At 35.0% G+C, this 16,454-nt stretch overlaps 1 protein-coding gene across 5 annotated transcripts in view; it reads left to right on the forward strand.

Moving 5' to 3' along the window:
• The window catches only part of TUSC3 (tumor suppressor candidate 3), a 246,841-nt gene that overhangs the window by 124,420 nt on the left and 105,967 nt on the right, over positions 1-16,454 (forward strand). For all 5 annotated transcript variants that reach the window (XR_004679087.1, XM_035004135.1, XM_035004136.1 and 2 more), the window contains exon 3: positions 14,403-14,520. Coding sequence is in view for 4 of the 5 variants with exons in the window: in XM_035004135.1 (XP_034860026.1) it covers positions 14,403-14,520 (118 nt within the window). In the remaining variant the exon portion in view is untranslated. The remainder of the gene's footprint in view (positions 1-14,402; positions 14,521-16,454) is intronic.

A 16,454-nucleotide genomic window follows, 5' to 3' on the forward strand; every position in this document is an offset into this window, starting at 1 on the left:
CAGGTTACAATATCAATGCAAAGAAATCAGTTGCTTTCTTATACATTAATAATGCAAGTGTAGAAAGAGAAATTAGAGAAATGATTCCATTTACAATAGTACCAAAAACCATAAGATACCTCGGAATAAACCTAACCAAAGAGGTAAAGGATCTATACTCTAGGAACTACAAAACACTCATGAAAGAAATTGAAGACACAAGAAGATGGAAAGACATTCCATGCTCATGGATTAGAAGAATAAACATTGTTAAAATGTCTATGCTTCCCAGAGCAATCTATACCTTCAATGCCATCCCAATCAAAATTCCAATGACATTTTTCAAAGTGCTGGAACAAACAATCCTAAAATTTGTATAGAATCAGAAAAGACCCCAAATCGCCAAGGAACTTTTGAAAAAGAAAAAGCTGAGGGCATCACATTGCCTGATTTCAAGCTATATTACAAAGCAGTGACCACCAAGACAGCATGGTACTGGCACAAAATCATACATATAGACCAATGGAACAGAATAGAGAGCCCATATATGGACCCTCAACTCTGTGGTCAATAATCTTCGACAAAGCAGGAAAAAAATATGAAATGGAAAAAAAACAGTCTTTTCAAGAAATGGTCCTAGGAAAATTGGACAGCCACATGCAGAAGAATGGACCTCGACCATTCTCTAACACCATATACAAAGATAAACTCAAAATGGATGAAAGACAGGAATCCATCAAAATCATACAGGAGAACATAGGCGGTAACCTCTTTGACACTGGCTACAGCAACTTCTTTCAAGATACATCTCCAAAGGCTGGTGAAACAAAAGCAAAAATGAACTTTTGTGACTTCATCAAGATAAAAAGCTTCTGCACAGCAAAGGAAACCGTCAACAAATCAAAGAGTCAACCCACAATATGGGTTTGCAAATGACACTACAGATAAAGGACTGGTATCCAAGATCTATAAAGAACTTCTCAAACTCAAGACCCAAAAAACAAATAAGTCAAAAAATAGGCAGAAGACATGAACAGACACTTCTCCAAAGATGACATACAAATGGCTAACAGACACATGAAAAAATGTTCATCATCATTAGCCTTCAGGGAAATTCAAATCAAAACCACACTGAGATACCACCTTACACCAGTTAGAATGGCAAATATTGACAAGGCAAGAAAGAACAAATGTTGGAGAAGTTGTGGAGAAAGGGGAAACCTCTTACACTGTTCATGGGAATGCAAGTTGGTACAGACACTTTGGAAAACAGTGTGGAGGTGCCTCAAAAAATTAAAAATAGAACTACCCTATGACCCGGCAATTGTACTACTGGGTATTTACCCCAAAGTATTTATCCTTCTTTTTATTATTCACTTCATACATCTGTATGTAGTGAAAAGAAAGGCCATATGCACCCCAATGTTCATAGCAGCAATGTCCGCAATAGCCAGACTGTGGAAAGAGCTGAGATGCCCTTCAGTAGATGAATGGATAAAGAAGATGTGGTCCATATATACAATGGAATATTATTCAGCCATTAGAAAGGAAGAATACTCAACTTTTACATCAACATGGATGGGACTGGAGGAGATTATGCTAAGTGAAATAAGTCACATAGAGAAAGTCAGTTATCATATGGTTTCACTTATTTGTGGAACATAAGGAATAGCATGGAGGACATTAGGAGAAAGAAGGGAAAAATGAGGGGGGGGGAATCAGAGAGAGAGATGAACCATGAGAGACTATGGACTCTGAGAAACAAACTGAGGGTTTTAAGAGGGGAGAGGCTGGGGAGATGGGTATTAAGGAGGGCACGTACTGCATGGAGCACTGGGTGTTACATGAAAACAATGAATCACAGATCACTATATCAAAAACATTGATGTATTGTATGGTGACTAACATAACATAATAAAATAAAGTTAAAAAAAAAAAATGTCCCGTAGTACTGTGTTCTTATTAAAGCCTGTTCTTAGGGGAAGTTTGTTGACCAGACTCTAACCTGCTGGAGTATTTCAGAGAATAACCGACCTGGGGAAGGAGAATACCCAACTGCAGTTAACTCCAGTGTTTCTTGTGAAAGGATGGAAATACAAACTCCATCCCACTGTAGCCATGCTGTCCCGTCGAAGGGAGAATAAAGGAAAAAAAAAAAAAAAACCACCTGAAAAGCAATTATGAAGTTCACAGTGCAGAGGCATAGGCTCACCAAAAGATTGAGACCTAATCATAAGCCTTTGGAACACTTCCCCTATTGTCACATCTCATCACTACATTATTAAAGGCCTGTTTGTAGCAGTGTTTTTTTCCCCGGCACATCATATCTGGCTATCAAATAAAATTTACAAGACACATCAAAAGGCAAAAAACAATTTGAAGAGACAAAGAAGCATCAGAACCAGAAATGGTAGAGATGTTGGAATTATCAGAGCAAGAATTTAAAACAACTCTAAGTAATATGCTAAGAACTATAATGAATAAGGTAGCATGCAAGAATAGATGGGCAATGTAAGCAAAGAGATGGAAACCCTAAGAGAATAAAAAAGAAATGCTAGAACTAAAAGACACTAACAGAAGTGAAGACTGTGTTTTATGGACTTAGTAGTAGACTGAATATGGCTGAGGGAAGAATCTCTGAGCTGGAAGATATATCAGTAGAATCTTTGTAAACTAAAAGGCGGAGAGAACAAAGTTTGGGAAAAAAATCCAGAATATCCATGGACTGTGGGACAACTACAAAAATTTCAATACTACTTTATAATGGGAATAATCAGAAGAAGAAGAAAAGGAACATAAGAAAAATTTGCAACAATAATGACTGAGATTTCTCCAAATTAACACCAGATCTCAAAGTACAGATTGAGAAAGCTCAGGGAACACCAAGCAGGATAAATGCCAAATAAACGATACCTTGGCATATCATCTTCAAACTACAGAAATTGAAAAACAAACAAAAATTCCTGAAAGAAACCAGAGTTGTTGGGGAAAAAAACCTATAGAGGAACATGAACAAGAATTACATTTGACTTCTCAGAAACCATGTGAACAAGAAGACAGTAGAATGAAATATTTGAATGTTGAGAGAGAGTAGAAAAAAAAGCCAGCCTAGCACTTGCACCCTATAAAATTGTTTCACAAATGATGGATAAATACTTTGTCAGACAAACAAAAATTGAGATTTGTTGCCAGTTGACCTGCCTTGTAAGAAATGTTTTAAAAGAAGTTCTTTAGAGAGAAGGAAAATATATAGGTCAAAAACTTTTGGGTCTATATAAAGAAAGGAAGAACATCAAAGAAGGAATAAATAAAGGTCAGATAAAAACTTAGGAAAGGAAATAAAATATGTACAGATTTGGAAGGAAGACATAAAACTTTCTTTGTTTACAGACAACATGATTATCTATGTAGAGAACACGAAAGAATCAAAAAAAAATTTGGAACTAATGATTAATTATTGCAAGTTTGCCTGATACAAGGCAAATATGCAAAAGCCAATTGCTTTCCTGTATACCAACAACAACACATGAAATTTGTAATTAAAAACTCAATACTATCTACATTAGCACCCGCCAAAATGAAATAAATACTAAGGTATAACTCTAACAAAATACATAAAAGATGTATATGAGAAAAATTACAAAAATAATGAAATCAAAGAATAAATAAGTGGAGAGATATTTTATGTTCATGGATAGGAAGATTCAATATTGCCAGTTCTTCCCAATTTGATCTATAGATTAAATGCAGTCCCAATAAAAAAATTCCAGCAAGTCATTTTGTGGATGTTGATAAACTGATTCTAAAGTTTATATGGAGAGGCAAAATACCCAGAATAGCCAACACCATGTTGATGGAGAAGAACAGAGTTGGGAACTGACATTACCTGATTTTAAGACTTACTCTAAAGCTACAGTAATCAAGACATTGTGGTATTGATGAAAGCGTAGATGAATACATCAGTGGAACAGAATAGAGAACCTAGAACTGCACCTCCATAAATAGCTGATCACTGACAAAGGGTCAAAAGCAACACAGTTAAGCAACAATAATCTCGAATAGTTAGACATCCACATGCAAAAAATGAATCTAGGTACAGACCATTATAACTGTCACAAAAATTAACTCAAAAGGTACAGACCTAAATGTTAAATGCAAAACTATAAAATTAGAAGATAGTATAGGAGAAAACCTGGATGACCTTGGGCATGGTGATGCCTTCTTAGAACACCAAAGACATGATTGATGAAAGACATAATAAATGATAAACTGGACTTCATTAAAATGAAAAAAATCTGCTCTGTGAAAGGACAATATCAAGAGAATTAGTAGGCCACAGACTGGGAGAAAAATATTTACGGAAGACTCATAAAGGACTCATATTATCTGAAATACAAAAAGTACTCTTAAAAGAATAAACATACACACACACACGCAAATGGGCCAAAGACCCTAACAAGACACCTCACCAAAGAAGGTATATAGATGGCAGATCAGAATATGAAAAGATGCTCCACATTGTATGTCATCAGGGAAATGACAATTATGATCACAATGAGATCCCACTACACACCTGTTAGAATGCCAGAATTCAAAAAACTGAGAACACCAAATGCTGACAAGGATGTGAAGTAACAGGAACTCTCATACATTGCTGGTGGGAAAGAAAAATTGTATAGCTACTTTGGAAGAACGTTTTTGTACAGAACTAAACATACTCTTGTCATATGATAGCAGTCACTCATGTTGGTATTTATCCAAAGAAGTTGAAAACAATGTCCACATGAAAATGTGCACACAGATGTTAATAGCAGCTTTACTCATAATGTCAAAAACTTGGAAGCAACCAAGATGTTTTTCAGTAAGTAAACGGATAAACTGGTACATCCAAGCAATGGAATTTTATTCAGCACTAAAAAGAATTCAGCTATAAAGCCATGAAAAGACATGGAAGAACCCTAAATGCATATTACTAAGTGAAAGAAGCCAATTTGAGAAGGCTACATACTGTGTAATCCCAATTATATGACATTCTGGAAAAGGCAGAAGTATGGAGACAATAAAGATCAGTGGTTGCCAGGAGTGAGTGGTGAGAGATGAATAGGCAGAGTACAGAGGATTTGAGTGAAAGTACTCTTGAAGATATTATAATGATAGGTGTATATTTATACTTTTATTCAAGCCCATTGAATGTACAATACTAAGAGTGAACCCCAAGGTAAAGTATGGAATTTGGGTGATATGATGTGTCAATATATGTTCATTCATGGTAAAAAAAAAAAAAAAATGTACCATGCTGGTCAGTGATGTTGATAATGGGGGAGTCTGCATGTGTCGGGGCAAGGAATATTTGGGAAATCTCTGTTCCTCCGATTTTGTCATAAACCTAAAACTGCTCAAAAGAAAAAAATAAAGTCTGAGAAAAAAATCCCAAATGATTTTTGATGCAAGTGGTTGGGAAACAATAATACTCTTGAGAATTGAGTTTGTATCTTTCTTTTTATATATAGCTATAGGTGTAGTTATAACCTGTCTCTTATTACCTGAGTTCAAATTCTGCTGGCTCTAATAATTACTGGCCATAGAACAGAGCCAAGTTGATTAAATTCTGTTCTTCAATTTCCTCAAATGAAACAGAGATAAAGCTAGTACCTGTGTTAAAAGGCTTTGTGGAGACTAAATGAGAGAAGTGTAAATACCTAAAAGCACACTTGCACACTGTAAACCTCAAATGTTACTGATGATGGTGATGCTTTTAGTTAAGTAGAAAACACCTAATCTCCATCTCATGGAACACAGTTTTTTTAATCTTGTGTCTGCCTTTTTGATTCATTGCAGCGAAGTTCTCTAAAGTCTGCGTATATTAGGCTCTTTACCACATGTTCAGGCATCCTGTAGGATTCATGTTACGAGTTAATGCTTTCCTATTTTCAACTTGTTAGGTTTTGTGATAAATGTATTCTTTATTCAAATATTTTTGGATAATATAATTCCTGAGCAAGTTATTATAAACAAGATTTACATTGTTTTGAACTTGTTCATTTGTTGTTCTGTATTCATTATTTAACATTATATACATTTCCCTAATAGATGGACATACCATATGGCAAGGGCCTCTGTCTTTCTGCTCACTTTTACACCTTCCACACCCTGTATTACTTCATCCATTTATTCATCCATCTGTTAATTCTTTATTGTTTCACAAATATTGATCAGTATATACTACAGTTTTTATATCTATAGTGTGTGTGTATAAACTTGTTAAGTGAACAATGGATGAATCTGTTTCTTTACTGCATTGTGTGTCAGTCTTCTTCAAACACAACCTCTAAGAATTTATATGTTATTGTTACCATTTTTTTAAAGAAAACAAAAATTCTACTGACTTATAACTGAGTGGTAACTGTGTGTGTGTGTGTGTGTGTATATATATACACACACATATATAAAATTCAGTATCTCTTATGTTCATACACAATTCTGATTTGAGATACATGTTTGAATCACATATTTCATGTTAACAGTTGTTTTCCAAGGAAAGGTAATCTACTTAGGTCTGATAAAGGGAAAAAATAGATGCATAGAAACATGGAACATGATTGACACAACCTCTTTAATTTTTCTTACCAAGTAGTCAATTACAATATAGTATTGAACTGTTGATACTTCAACTCTTCAGAGGCATGGGGTTTATTGAATATATTTCAATATATTTATTAAAGGTCCTGGGAATGTATAGCATAACCAGATGAAAATCACTGTTAAAATGTTTATATGTTGTGCTGTTTACCAGTTTGTTTTCAGGGTACCAGAACCGTAAGTAATAGGCATTCTACTCACATCAGATCTCTCTTTACATATCGTTATCTATAAAAATTGATTAATTAGGGGTTTTATGAAGAAATACTTTGGAATAACTTCATAATGTGTATTTATATACATATATAAGTCATCATAAATATATGACTCCAAAAGACATACATTGAGATTTTGATAAGAATCTGTTACCTTATAGGAAGTTTGATTAATATTAAAAAGAAAAACCATATTTCTTTTAAAAAAATCCCTTCAAGGACATTAAAGATAAAAATTACATTCCTCATGGGAAATATATTAAATATCTACAGCTACAGATGAGTCAATAATCCCTTTTAGTTTTACATAACCTTTTAAAAAGGGTTATGATATTAAAAAGTTACAACGTTTGGATTAGGTGATGTTTTTTCTTGTTCCCATAATAAAAAAATTTAGAAGATTTAATATAACAGATTTAACAGAAGCATGCCCTGAAGTTATTGCCTAAGCCCTTCTGGATGCTTTGATGCAACTTGACTGCCCTCTTCAGGCTACATAAAAATATATTAGAACAATTTACAATGTCCTATAACCTTATAAAAGTAGGCCTCTAATAGTCCTCTGAACTACTGAAACAAAAAATATTTTTTTAGGTAATGGTTAAGTGCTTATAGAATTTGTGGTTTTCAACTTTCAATGTTCAGGTGGCAGTGAGGTCTGAATTGTGCTAATAAATACTGGTGATGTCTTACTTGCTTGTTAGTCTAAGCCGACATAGATATATGCAAGAATCCAGTGACTTTCTTTGTCATTAGTTAGGATTCCTCTATTTACCTATTAAGCATTGAGAAGTTGGAATATGGGGGGTAAGGGATAATGGAGTTAGTTAGGTTTAGAGAACTGGGTTTCCATTATCAGGGCACATTCCTTCTCAGGAGTCCTTTTTACTTTGAATAGGTATCATTAACTTTGAAATACGTATTTCCCAGTCTCATTGAATTATTTAATGACAAACAGATCTGTTCACTGATGCTATTGCTACTGAATTGCACCCAACAGAAAAAAAGGCCCCCATTTACGTTGTCAGTATTATATTTTCTCTAAGTATTATATTTGTGTTAAGAAAGTGTAATTTGCTTGGCTCCACTGGAATTCTCTATTCCAGCTAGAAATATTCTTTTTTTTTTTTTTAGATTTTTTATTTATTCATTTGAGAGAGCGAGAGAGAGAGTAGGGGGGAGGGCCAGAGGGAGAGGGAGAAGCAGACTCACCGCTGGAGCTCGATCCCAGGATCCTGGGATCATGACCTGAGCCTAAGGCAGAGGCTTGACTAACTGAGCCACCCACACACCCCCTAGCTAGATATATTCTTAAGTAGAAGCAACCTGTCTAGAAGAGTTTTTGGTTGCTTTGTGCTCTAGATTCCAAAGGAAAATATGTAAGAAATAGGTCGTAACTTCATTTATATACTAGTTTAATAACCTCATATATTTTCCCAACTAGACTAGTATAGTAACATTCTTAGTGTTTCTCAAACATTTATTTTCTCCACCTCCAATATACAGTACACACTGTTGCCAGATACCACTTTTTAAATTAGTATTTTGTACAATCCACTTTTTTCAGAACATTTATAGTTGTTCACTGTTTGTAGAATAAAGTCAAGGTCCTATTTATATTTCTACTGGAAGAGAGCTTCCAGTCTCTTGCCTTATTTTCTAACATGAATCTTATATTCTATTATTTGAAATACATAATACACATTTCAGACTGGGTAGTCTTTGTTTATACTGCTTCTGCTACCTTAATATTCTCTTTCAGTCCTTTCTTATTATAATTTTAGTCCTTCCATTGTTTTCTGAATATTTTCACATTCACGCTTTGTCCAACTACTCCAGTCCACTATGATCTCATTCTTTTCTATATGCTATATATATCGCACTTAGAATCTGCATTCTTTTTTTTAAATATACAGTTGATCTTTGAACAACACAGGGGTTGGGGCACTGATCCCTGTATACATTCGAAAATCTGTGCATAACTTTTTTTTTTTTTTAAAGATTTTATTTATTTATTTGACAGAGAAAGACACTGCGAGGGAATGCAAGCAGGGGGAGTGGGAGAGAGAGAAGCAGGCTTCCCACTGAGCAGGGAGCCCGATGCGGGGCTTGGTCCCAGGACCCTGGGATCATGATCTGAGCCGAAGGCAGACGCTTAACGACTGAGCCACCCAGGTGCCCCTGTGCATAACTTTTGACTCCCCCAAAACTTACTAATAGCCTACTGTTGACAGGAAGCTTTACATATAACATAAATAATTGATTAGCAAATATTTTATATATAATATGTATTATATACTGTAGTCTGATAATAAAGCTAGAGAAAAGAAAATGTTATTAAAATTATAAGGATGAGAAAATACATTTACAGTATTGTATCAAAAATTTTCATATAAGTGGACCTTTGCAGTTCAGTCCCATGTTCAGGGGTCAACTGTGTAGGTATCTTACTTATGCATTAGTGCGTTTCTATTCATTTTTCTTAAAGGTGGAAATTGTGAGTTCTACTTTATTATTGTAGCACATATTAAAATGCTGAAAAAAACATCATTAAAATGTGGGTTCCATATTTGCATATGAAATTGACATTATGAATTATGTTAGATGATGCTTTAGATGATGTTAGATGTTAGATTGATGATTTAGTCATTATAACCTTTCAAGTCATGCCTACTATTCCTTTGGCAAATAGCATATATTTGTGATGGTAAATAGATTTAAAATATTTCTTTTTTTTCTTCCCAAGACCACCATCCTCTTTGACTCCTCAGTGCTCTTTGTCACATTTTCTTGTTTTTCTTCAGAGTACTTATGATTATCTGAAATGTTGTATATACTTGTATGGGGCCTCTCTTTCTCACTGGACTGTATTCTCCTTAAGATCAGAGCCCTTGCTCCTTTTTAATTTTTGGCAACACTAATGTATATTTGTGGAGTGAATGAATGCATGAATATGTATTTAATAGATTCTAGTAGGTCTGGGCTAGGTTACAGCATTATGAGGGAAAGAAATTCAACATTATTCCTATGCTACATTGTTCTCTAACATACTATGCATAGATGTTGAATACTAAAATTTGATTGTTTTCTTCTTGCATATTTTTCAGAATGAAGCATTTTCATTTCTTAGAATATCATTGTCACAAGAATGCCAGTTTTTGCTGATATGCTATTTCCCTTAGTTTCAGTTTTTCGAAGTTAAAATGTTCTTTTGTGGAGAAATATACTGGTTTTTTTAATTGTGATGTTAATCTTTTTAATGATTTTTTCTAAAGGTAGCATTGTTCTCTTGAGGTTTATTAGCATGCAGAAATGTTCAGACCTACTTAATTGGTGCCAGTTCACTGTGTGAAGTGCTTCTTTAAAAATCAATGATGAATACTTACCAGTAATATTATATTCCATATGACAAAAATCAAATCAGATTTTAGGACTTACGCTGGTTTTTACTGTTTTTATTGTAGCAGTGAGGCACTGTTTTAAATAGATGAGGGAGGGCATAAGCTCTGTATTCTCTGTGTATTCCTCTAATAAACAGAGAGCATGTTCTCATTTATGTCACAGCTTCATTTTACCAGCATCTTAAGTTCTTTCCCTCCTTAGGCCTTTCTGCTTGCTTTTCCTGCTACCTGAAATGTTTATTCTCTAGCTTCTTTCAGTGTTGTGTTTTTCTCATCCTTGGGATTTGAGCTTTAGAGTCATTTTATCTGAGAAACCTTTCTTGACATTCCATCTACAAAGATCCTCCATTATTTTCTGTAATACCATTCTCTCTATTATTTTCTCAGTGTGTATTGTGGATTTTAATTACTTATTTGGTTGTTTATTATATGTCTGTCCACTAAAATATCAACTTCATGAGAGCAGAGACCTTAGAGATTAGCTCACTTAGCTATTAAGTGCTTAATAAATAGTTTTTCAGTGAATTATAGTAAATTAAATCTTATTCAACCACCAAAGCTTTAAAAGATTGTGATCATTTTCATTGAACATGTTCTGCCTACTGAGCACAGTGCAATCTTAGGCTGATCCTTACAATGATCTGTTTTTGTACTATGGTCCAATAAGATGATGCCGTTAAGGTCTTTATGCTAAGTGACCTCAGATTATAGCCCTGTTTGTATTTAACCCTTTTAAATATATATATATTTTAATCACAGCAATATTATGTGCTCCTTGTTAATTAAAAAAGCCTAAAATGAACAACTATACTCCCTAGCCTCTATACTCATCTATGTGTATACTTGGCCATAGGCAATCACTATTATTCCTTTTTATTTTCTTCCTCTAGTGATTTTTTTTCTTGATATTTCTAAATATTATTTTTATAACAGTATTTCATAAAGCAGACTTGATCTTGATGTTTCTTGCTATGGTAGATAAGGATTTAATTCACCTCTCCTTATTTTTGTAGCTGCTAGTTCTTCTATTATTGTAACAGTAAATAGCGTCCTTCTATTTCTTGTCCATTAACTATAGATGACCTCTCTTGATTCCCTAATTGGTCACATGAAGATTAGTAAGCACAACCCTTCTTCTCACCTCTCCCCTTTCCATTTTACCTACCAAATCCTGTTAATTGTACTTTTACATCGTCAAGGGTTGATAGCATTTACATTCCATACTGTTCAAAATAATGAAACTTTCTCATTTCCGATTAAAAATATGATACATTTTAATTTGCATCTTATATATTTTCTTGTAGTTTTTCCTGGACCAAATATGTCTTACATACTGTGGTCTTAATATCTTCCAACGTCTACTGATTCTAATGATTGCTTAGAATCTTTTTATCTTAAAGTCCAATTAAATTTCTGTTCTAATTTGTACTTTATAGCTTCTTAGGTGGATCACAGTTTTCTTAAACATCTTCTACCCTGCCTACCTAGTTGCTCTTTTCCCTTTCTTACAGCGTTTCTATCATACTCTCAAGTTTTCTCATTTTTTCATTCATATTACCTTTCTTTCAGTTATATCCTAAGGTAATTTCACATTCCTTAAATTTCTGAGAATATGTTTATTTCAAACTTAATTGTTTGGCTTGATACAGAATTCTACATTGAAAATAACATGCTCTCAAAACTCTGAAGGAATTGTTCAATTATCTGCCAATATCTAGTGTTGATAATTATTAGTCCATTCCCAATCTCATCATTTGTCATTGTGACATATTTTTTTCTCTGACCTTTTTGTCTGTAATCTGGAATATCACAGTATGTCTGGTGTTGGTCTTTTCTAGTTTTTCTTACTTAGAACCTGGGAAATAATTTTAATTTGAAGACTTAGTCTCCTTTAATTCTGTCTCCAGAAATATTTCCTCCCTTCTCTCTCTCTTGTATTTCTGGGTCTCCTCTGAAAGTTGGAATTTTGGGATTATATCTCTAGGTCCCTTTCTCCCTCTTTTTTTCCAGTATAGTCCACCTGTGTCTTTTTTATTCTGTGATTTTTATTTAACACTATCTTCTAATACTGGTATTTAACTTGAACAATCATATTTTAAATTTTAAGTGCTCTCTTTTACTTTCTTTGTTCCTTTTTTCTATGATATTGGGGTGTGTGTGTGTGTGAATACTATTGGAAGAAGCAGGCTGTCATGGGCCCTGAGCATCTCTGCATGTTCTGACTGGTTATGCCAAGAAGGCAGAGGCCCGATTGCTCTTTACCTGGGCAGTTTCTCAGGGGTGTGTGTGCAGTGAGAAGCCTTAAGGAATGAAATAATGTCTCCCACGGAACAAAGCACAGGCTTCTTCTCACTTATTATAAAAACAGTAAGTGCCTCAACCTCGGTGTTCTCCTTTAACACAGTTAACTGTGTGTGCTGGCATTCACGAAGGATCCTTTGTGTCACCCGTGAGACTTGGGGGCAGGGGGAACTGATGTGAATGAACATGAAGTAATAAAGTCCGCTGTCTCTGACCCAGCAGTCTCATCTTTTCTGCCAGCCTCCATGAAACCGTAACAGGGTAGCTTGTTAGCTTGTATATAAGATAAAATCTCATACCCTGCACAGTTCTTGACAAATTCCTCTGACTTTTTCTGAGTATATTAAAGTTTCTTTTTAATGTTTTTGTACTTCTTTGAATTATGTTTCTTCTGGAGTCTGTTTTGTTTGGGATTTTTTTTTTTTTTTTTAATCATGTTGGGTTTTTCTCGGTCACATAAGGTGATTTTTTTTTTTTTTTAATAGTCCAGTCACTTAGGTATAGAAAGACTCACATAGGAACTGGTTGGGAGTGGGGCAGGAGTTTGGGTCTTCTATCCCATATAAAGAAATTTAATTATGATCTCTGAGTTCCATTTCTTATCTCCAGACTCCGCTGCTTCTTAATCCAGCATTTTTCCTCTTTCCTGCAGTGCAATCTCCTTTTGTGATTGTACCTTCCTCCATCAAAACTTTTCCACTAGCTTTCTGTTTTCGAGGTATTTCTTGAAATCTCTTATCTGCTGCTGACTGCTCCAAGTCTTTGTGTTATTATGAGATTATACATTTTTATCTCTTCCATTTTGGGAGAGGGAGGAGATAGACTCCTTTCTCAATTATGTGGAGGTAACACACTTTATAAAAACATGTTTTAATGATCACTTGTTGCTTCTTGTTTCTATGACTGTACTTATATCCTTCTAGCAATGCCATGTCTCTGTTTCTACTCCAACCCTACACTTAAATAAAGCTTTATTATTTGGAAAATCAACAAAATGTCCAGTAGAAATTAATTCAAAATAGGAGTGGGTAATGTTCATAGAAGAGGGCTTATTTGTGGCATTTGGTTTAACTACCAGGGGAATTTTTACTTACTTTTACTAATTAGTAATTTTGAATGTAAATGCACTTTTAGATAAATGGAATATATAAAGATGCAGTATAACTGCGTTTACAATGTAAAAAAATGCCTATGATTTTTGTTCTCTGTTAAACTGAATTGCCCATATTTTAAAAATTGCTTTATGTCCTTTACTAAAAATCATCTGAAGGGGGGGGATGCCACAAACCCTAGAATAAGAATTGCCGATTATTATTATTTTTTTTAAAGATTTTATTTATTTATTTGTGAGAGAGAGAATGAGAGAGAGAGCACATGAGAGGGGGGAGGGTCAGAGGGAGAAGCAGACTCCCTGCCGAGCAGGGAGCCCGATGCGGGACTCGATCCAGGGACTCCGGGATCATGACCTGAGCCGAAGGCAGTCGCTTAACCAACTGAGCCACCCAGGCGCCCAAGAATTGCCGATTATTTAAAGTGCCATGCCACACACTGTATGGCCCACACGCTTTCCGTTACAGCTGTTCAGCTCTGCCCGTATATAGTGCAATAGCAGTCATAGCAACGCAAATGAATCCATGTGGCTGAGGTGCTGTACAGCTGTATGAACAACAAAATATGAATCTTAAATAATTTTCACATGTGATGGAATATTTTTCCTATTTTGTTACAGTCATGTAAAAATATAAAATCAGTGCTTGCAGTCTGTGTAGAAATTAGCCAACCCTGGTGTTAGAAACCTGTTTTATTAACAGCTTTGTTAATGCCTGAGTACTGATATGTTTTTACTCTGCCCCATTCTCCTTATCAGGCAAGCTAATGAAGAATATCAAATACTGGCTAACTCCTGGCGCTACTCATCTGCCTTTTGCAACAAACTCTTCTTCAGTATGGTGGACTATGATGAGGGGACAGATGTTTTTCAACAGGTATTATTTTGCTAATGTACTTAATAGAGTTGATTATGGTGGATACGGTTTTGTTGGTCAAATAAAAATACAATTCATTGAATAAGTTAATAAAGACAATAAGTAGCTATAATAAATTCTGTGATGTGATTAAAATAATTTTAGCCAATGTTATCTTTATCATTGCACAGTTTTTGCTATTAGTATGCTAAACACATTTTAACTTTTCCATTATAGAGGAAACATAAATTTTTTAAAGATTTTATTTATTTATTTGACAGAGAGAGAGATAGCGAGAGCAGGAACACAAGCAGGGGGAGTGGGAGAGGGAGAAGCAGGCTTCCCGCTGAGCAGGGAGCCTGATGCGGGGCTCGATCCCAGGACCCTGGGATCATGACCTGAGCCGAAGGCAGACGCTTAATGACTGAGCCACCCAGGTGCCCTGAGGAAATACATTTTTTCAAGGGTGTAGTGGTAATTTACATGCATTATCCTTATTTTGACATTTAACTGTATTGGGTTTAGTTGATATTTTATACAAATTTATGAAATTTTATATAAATTCAATGTAATTTTTACTTAACCCTCACTTTTTCCAATGTAACAGATAGAATTTTACATGTAAAGTAATAAATATTTATTTAAAAGTATTCTCTCTATGGACTGAATTGTGTGCCTCCCAAACTCATATGTTGAAGCCATAACCTAGAAGTAACTGTATTTGGAGCAAGGGCCTATAAGGAGATAATTAAGGTTAAATGAGATTGTAGAATGGGACCCTAATCCAATAGAGTGGTGTCCTTATAAGAAGCAGCAGAAACCGGGAGAGTATGTGCACAGAGAAAAGGCCACGTAAGGACACTGCAAGAAGACGACCGTCTGCAAATCAGCAAACCAGGTCTCATCAGAGACCAGTTCTACTGGTATCTTGATCTTGGACTTCCAGCTTCCAGAACTGTGAGACAACAAATTTCTATTTTTTTTTATTATGTTATGTTAATTACCATACATTACATCATTAGTTTTTGATGTAGTGTTCCATGATTCATTGTTTGCGTATAACACCCAGTGTTCCATGCAGTACGTGCCCTCCTTAATACCCATCTCCCCACCCTCTCCCCTCTTAAAACCCTCAGTTTGTTTCTCAGAGTCCATAGTCTCTCATGGTTCGTCTCCCTCTCCAATTTCCCCCCCCTTCATTTTTCCCTTCCTACTATCTTCTTTTTTTTTTTTTAACATATAATGTATCATTTGTTTCAGAGGTACATGTCTGTAATTCATCAGTCTTACACAATTCACAGTGCTCACCATAGCACATACCCTCTCCAATGTCTATCACCCAGCCACCCCACCCCTCCCACCCCCCACCACTCCAGCAACCCTCAGTTTGTTTCCTGAGATAAAGAATTCCTCATATCAGTGAGAACAAATTTCTGTTTTTTAAGCCACCCAGTCCATGGTATTCTGTTACAGTAACCTGAGCAGACTAACACATTCTCATTTACACAGTCTTCTCTGTAGAGCAAGATAATGAATTGCAGCATAAGGATGCTAGTTGTCATCAGTTCTGTCATGGTTGTGTCATCATCATTGCTAACATTAAGTGCTCATGGTCCAAGTACTCTTCGAAGTGCTTAATGTATATTCTTTTATTTAGTTTCACAATGATCCAATGAGGAAAATAATGTGATCTTTATTTTACATATAAGTAAATTAAAGTATGGAGAGGTTGCTTTTCTAAGTTTACAAAGTTAGTGTAATATAGGGCTAGAGTTTGAGCTCGCTAGTCTGTTCCCAGAGCTCTAGTTCTTAGTCATGCTGTTACCTTGCAGCTACTAATATTTTTTGTATTTGTCACTATGTGATCAGTGCCTTTCAAATGTAAAATTTATTGTAGTACATGGCATTGATTAGTTTGGTCTATTTTATTTTTCTCACATGTGACATTCTTTGGC

Source organism: Mirounga leonina, unplaced genomic scaffold, assembly GCF_011800145.1.
Source record: "Mirounga leonina isolate KUSES-001 unplaced genomic scaffold, KU_Mleo_1.0 Mir_128, whole genome shotgun sequence".
NCBI classification, from domain to species: domain Eukaryota; kingdom Metazoa; phylum Chordata; class Mammalia; order Carnivora; family Phocidae; genus Mirounga; species Mirounga leonina.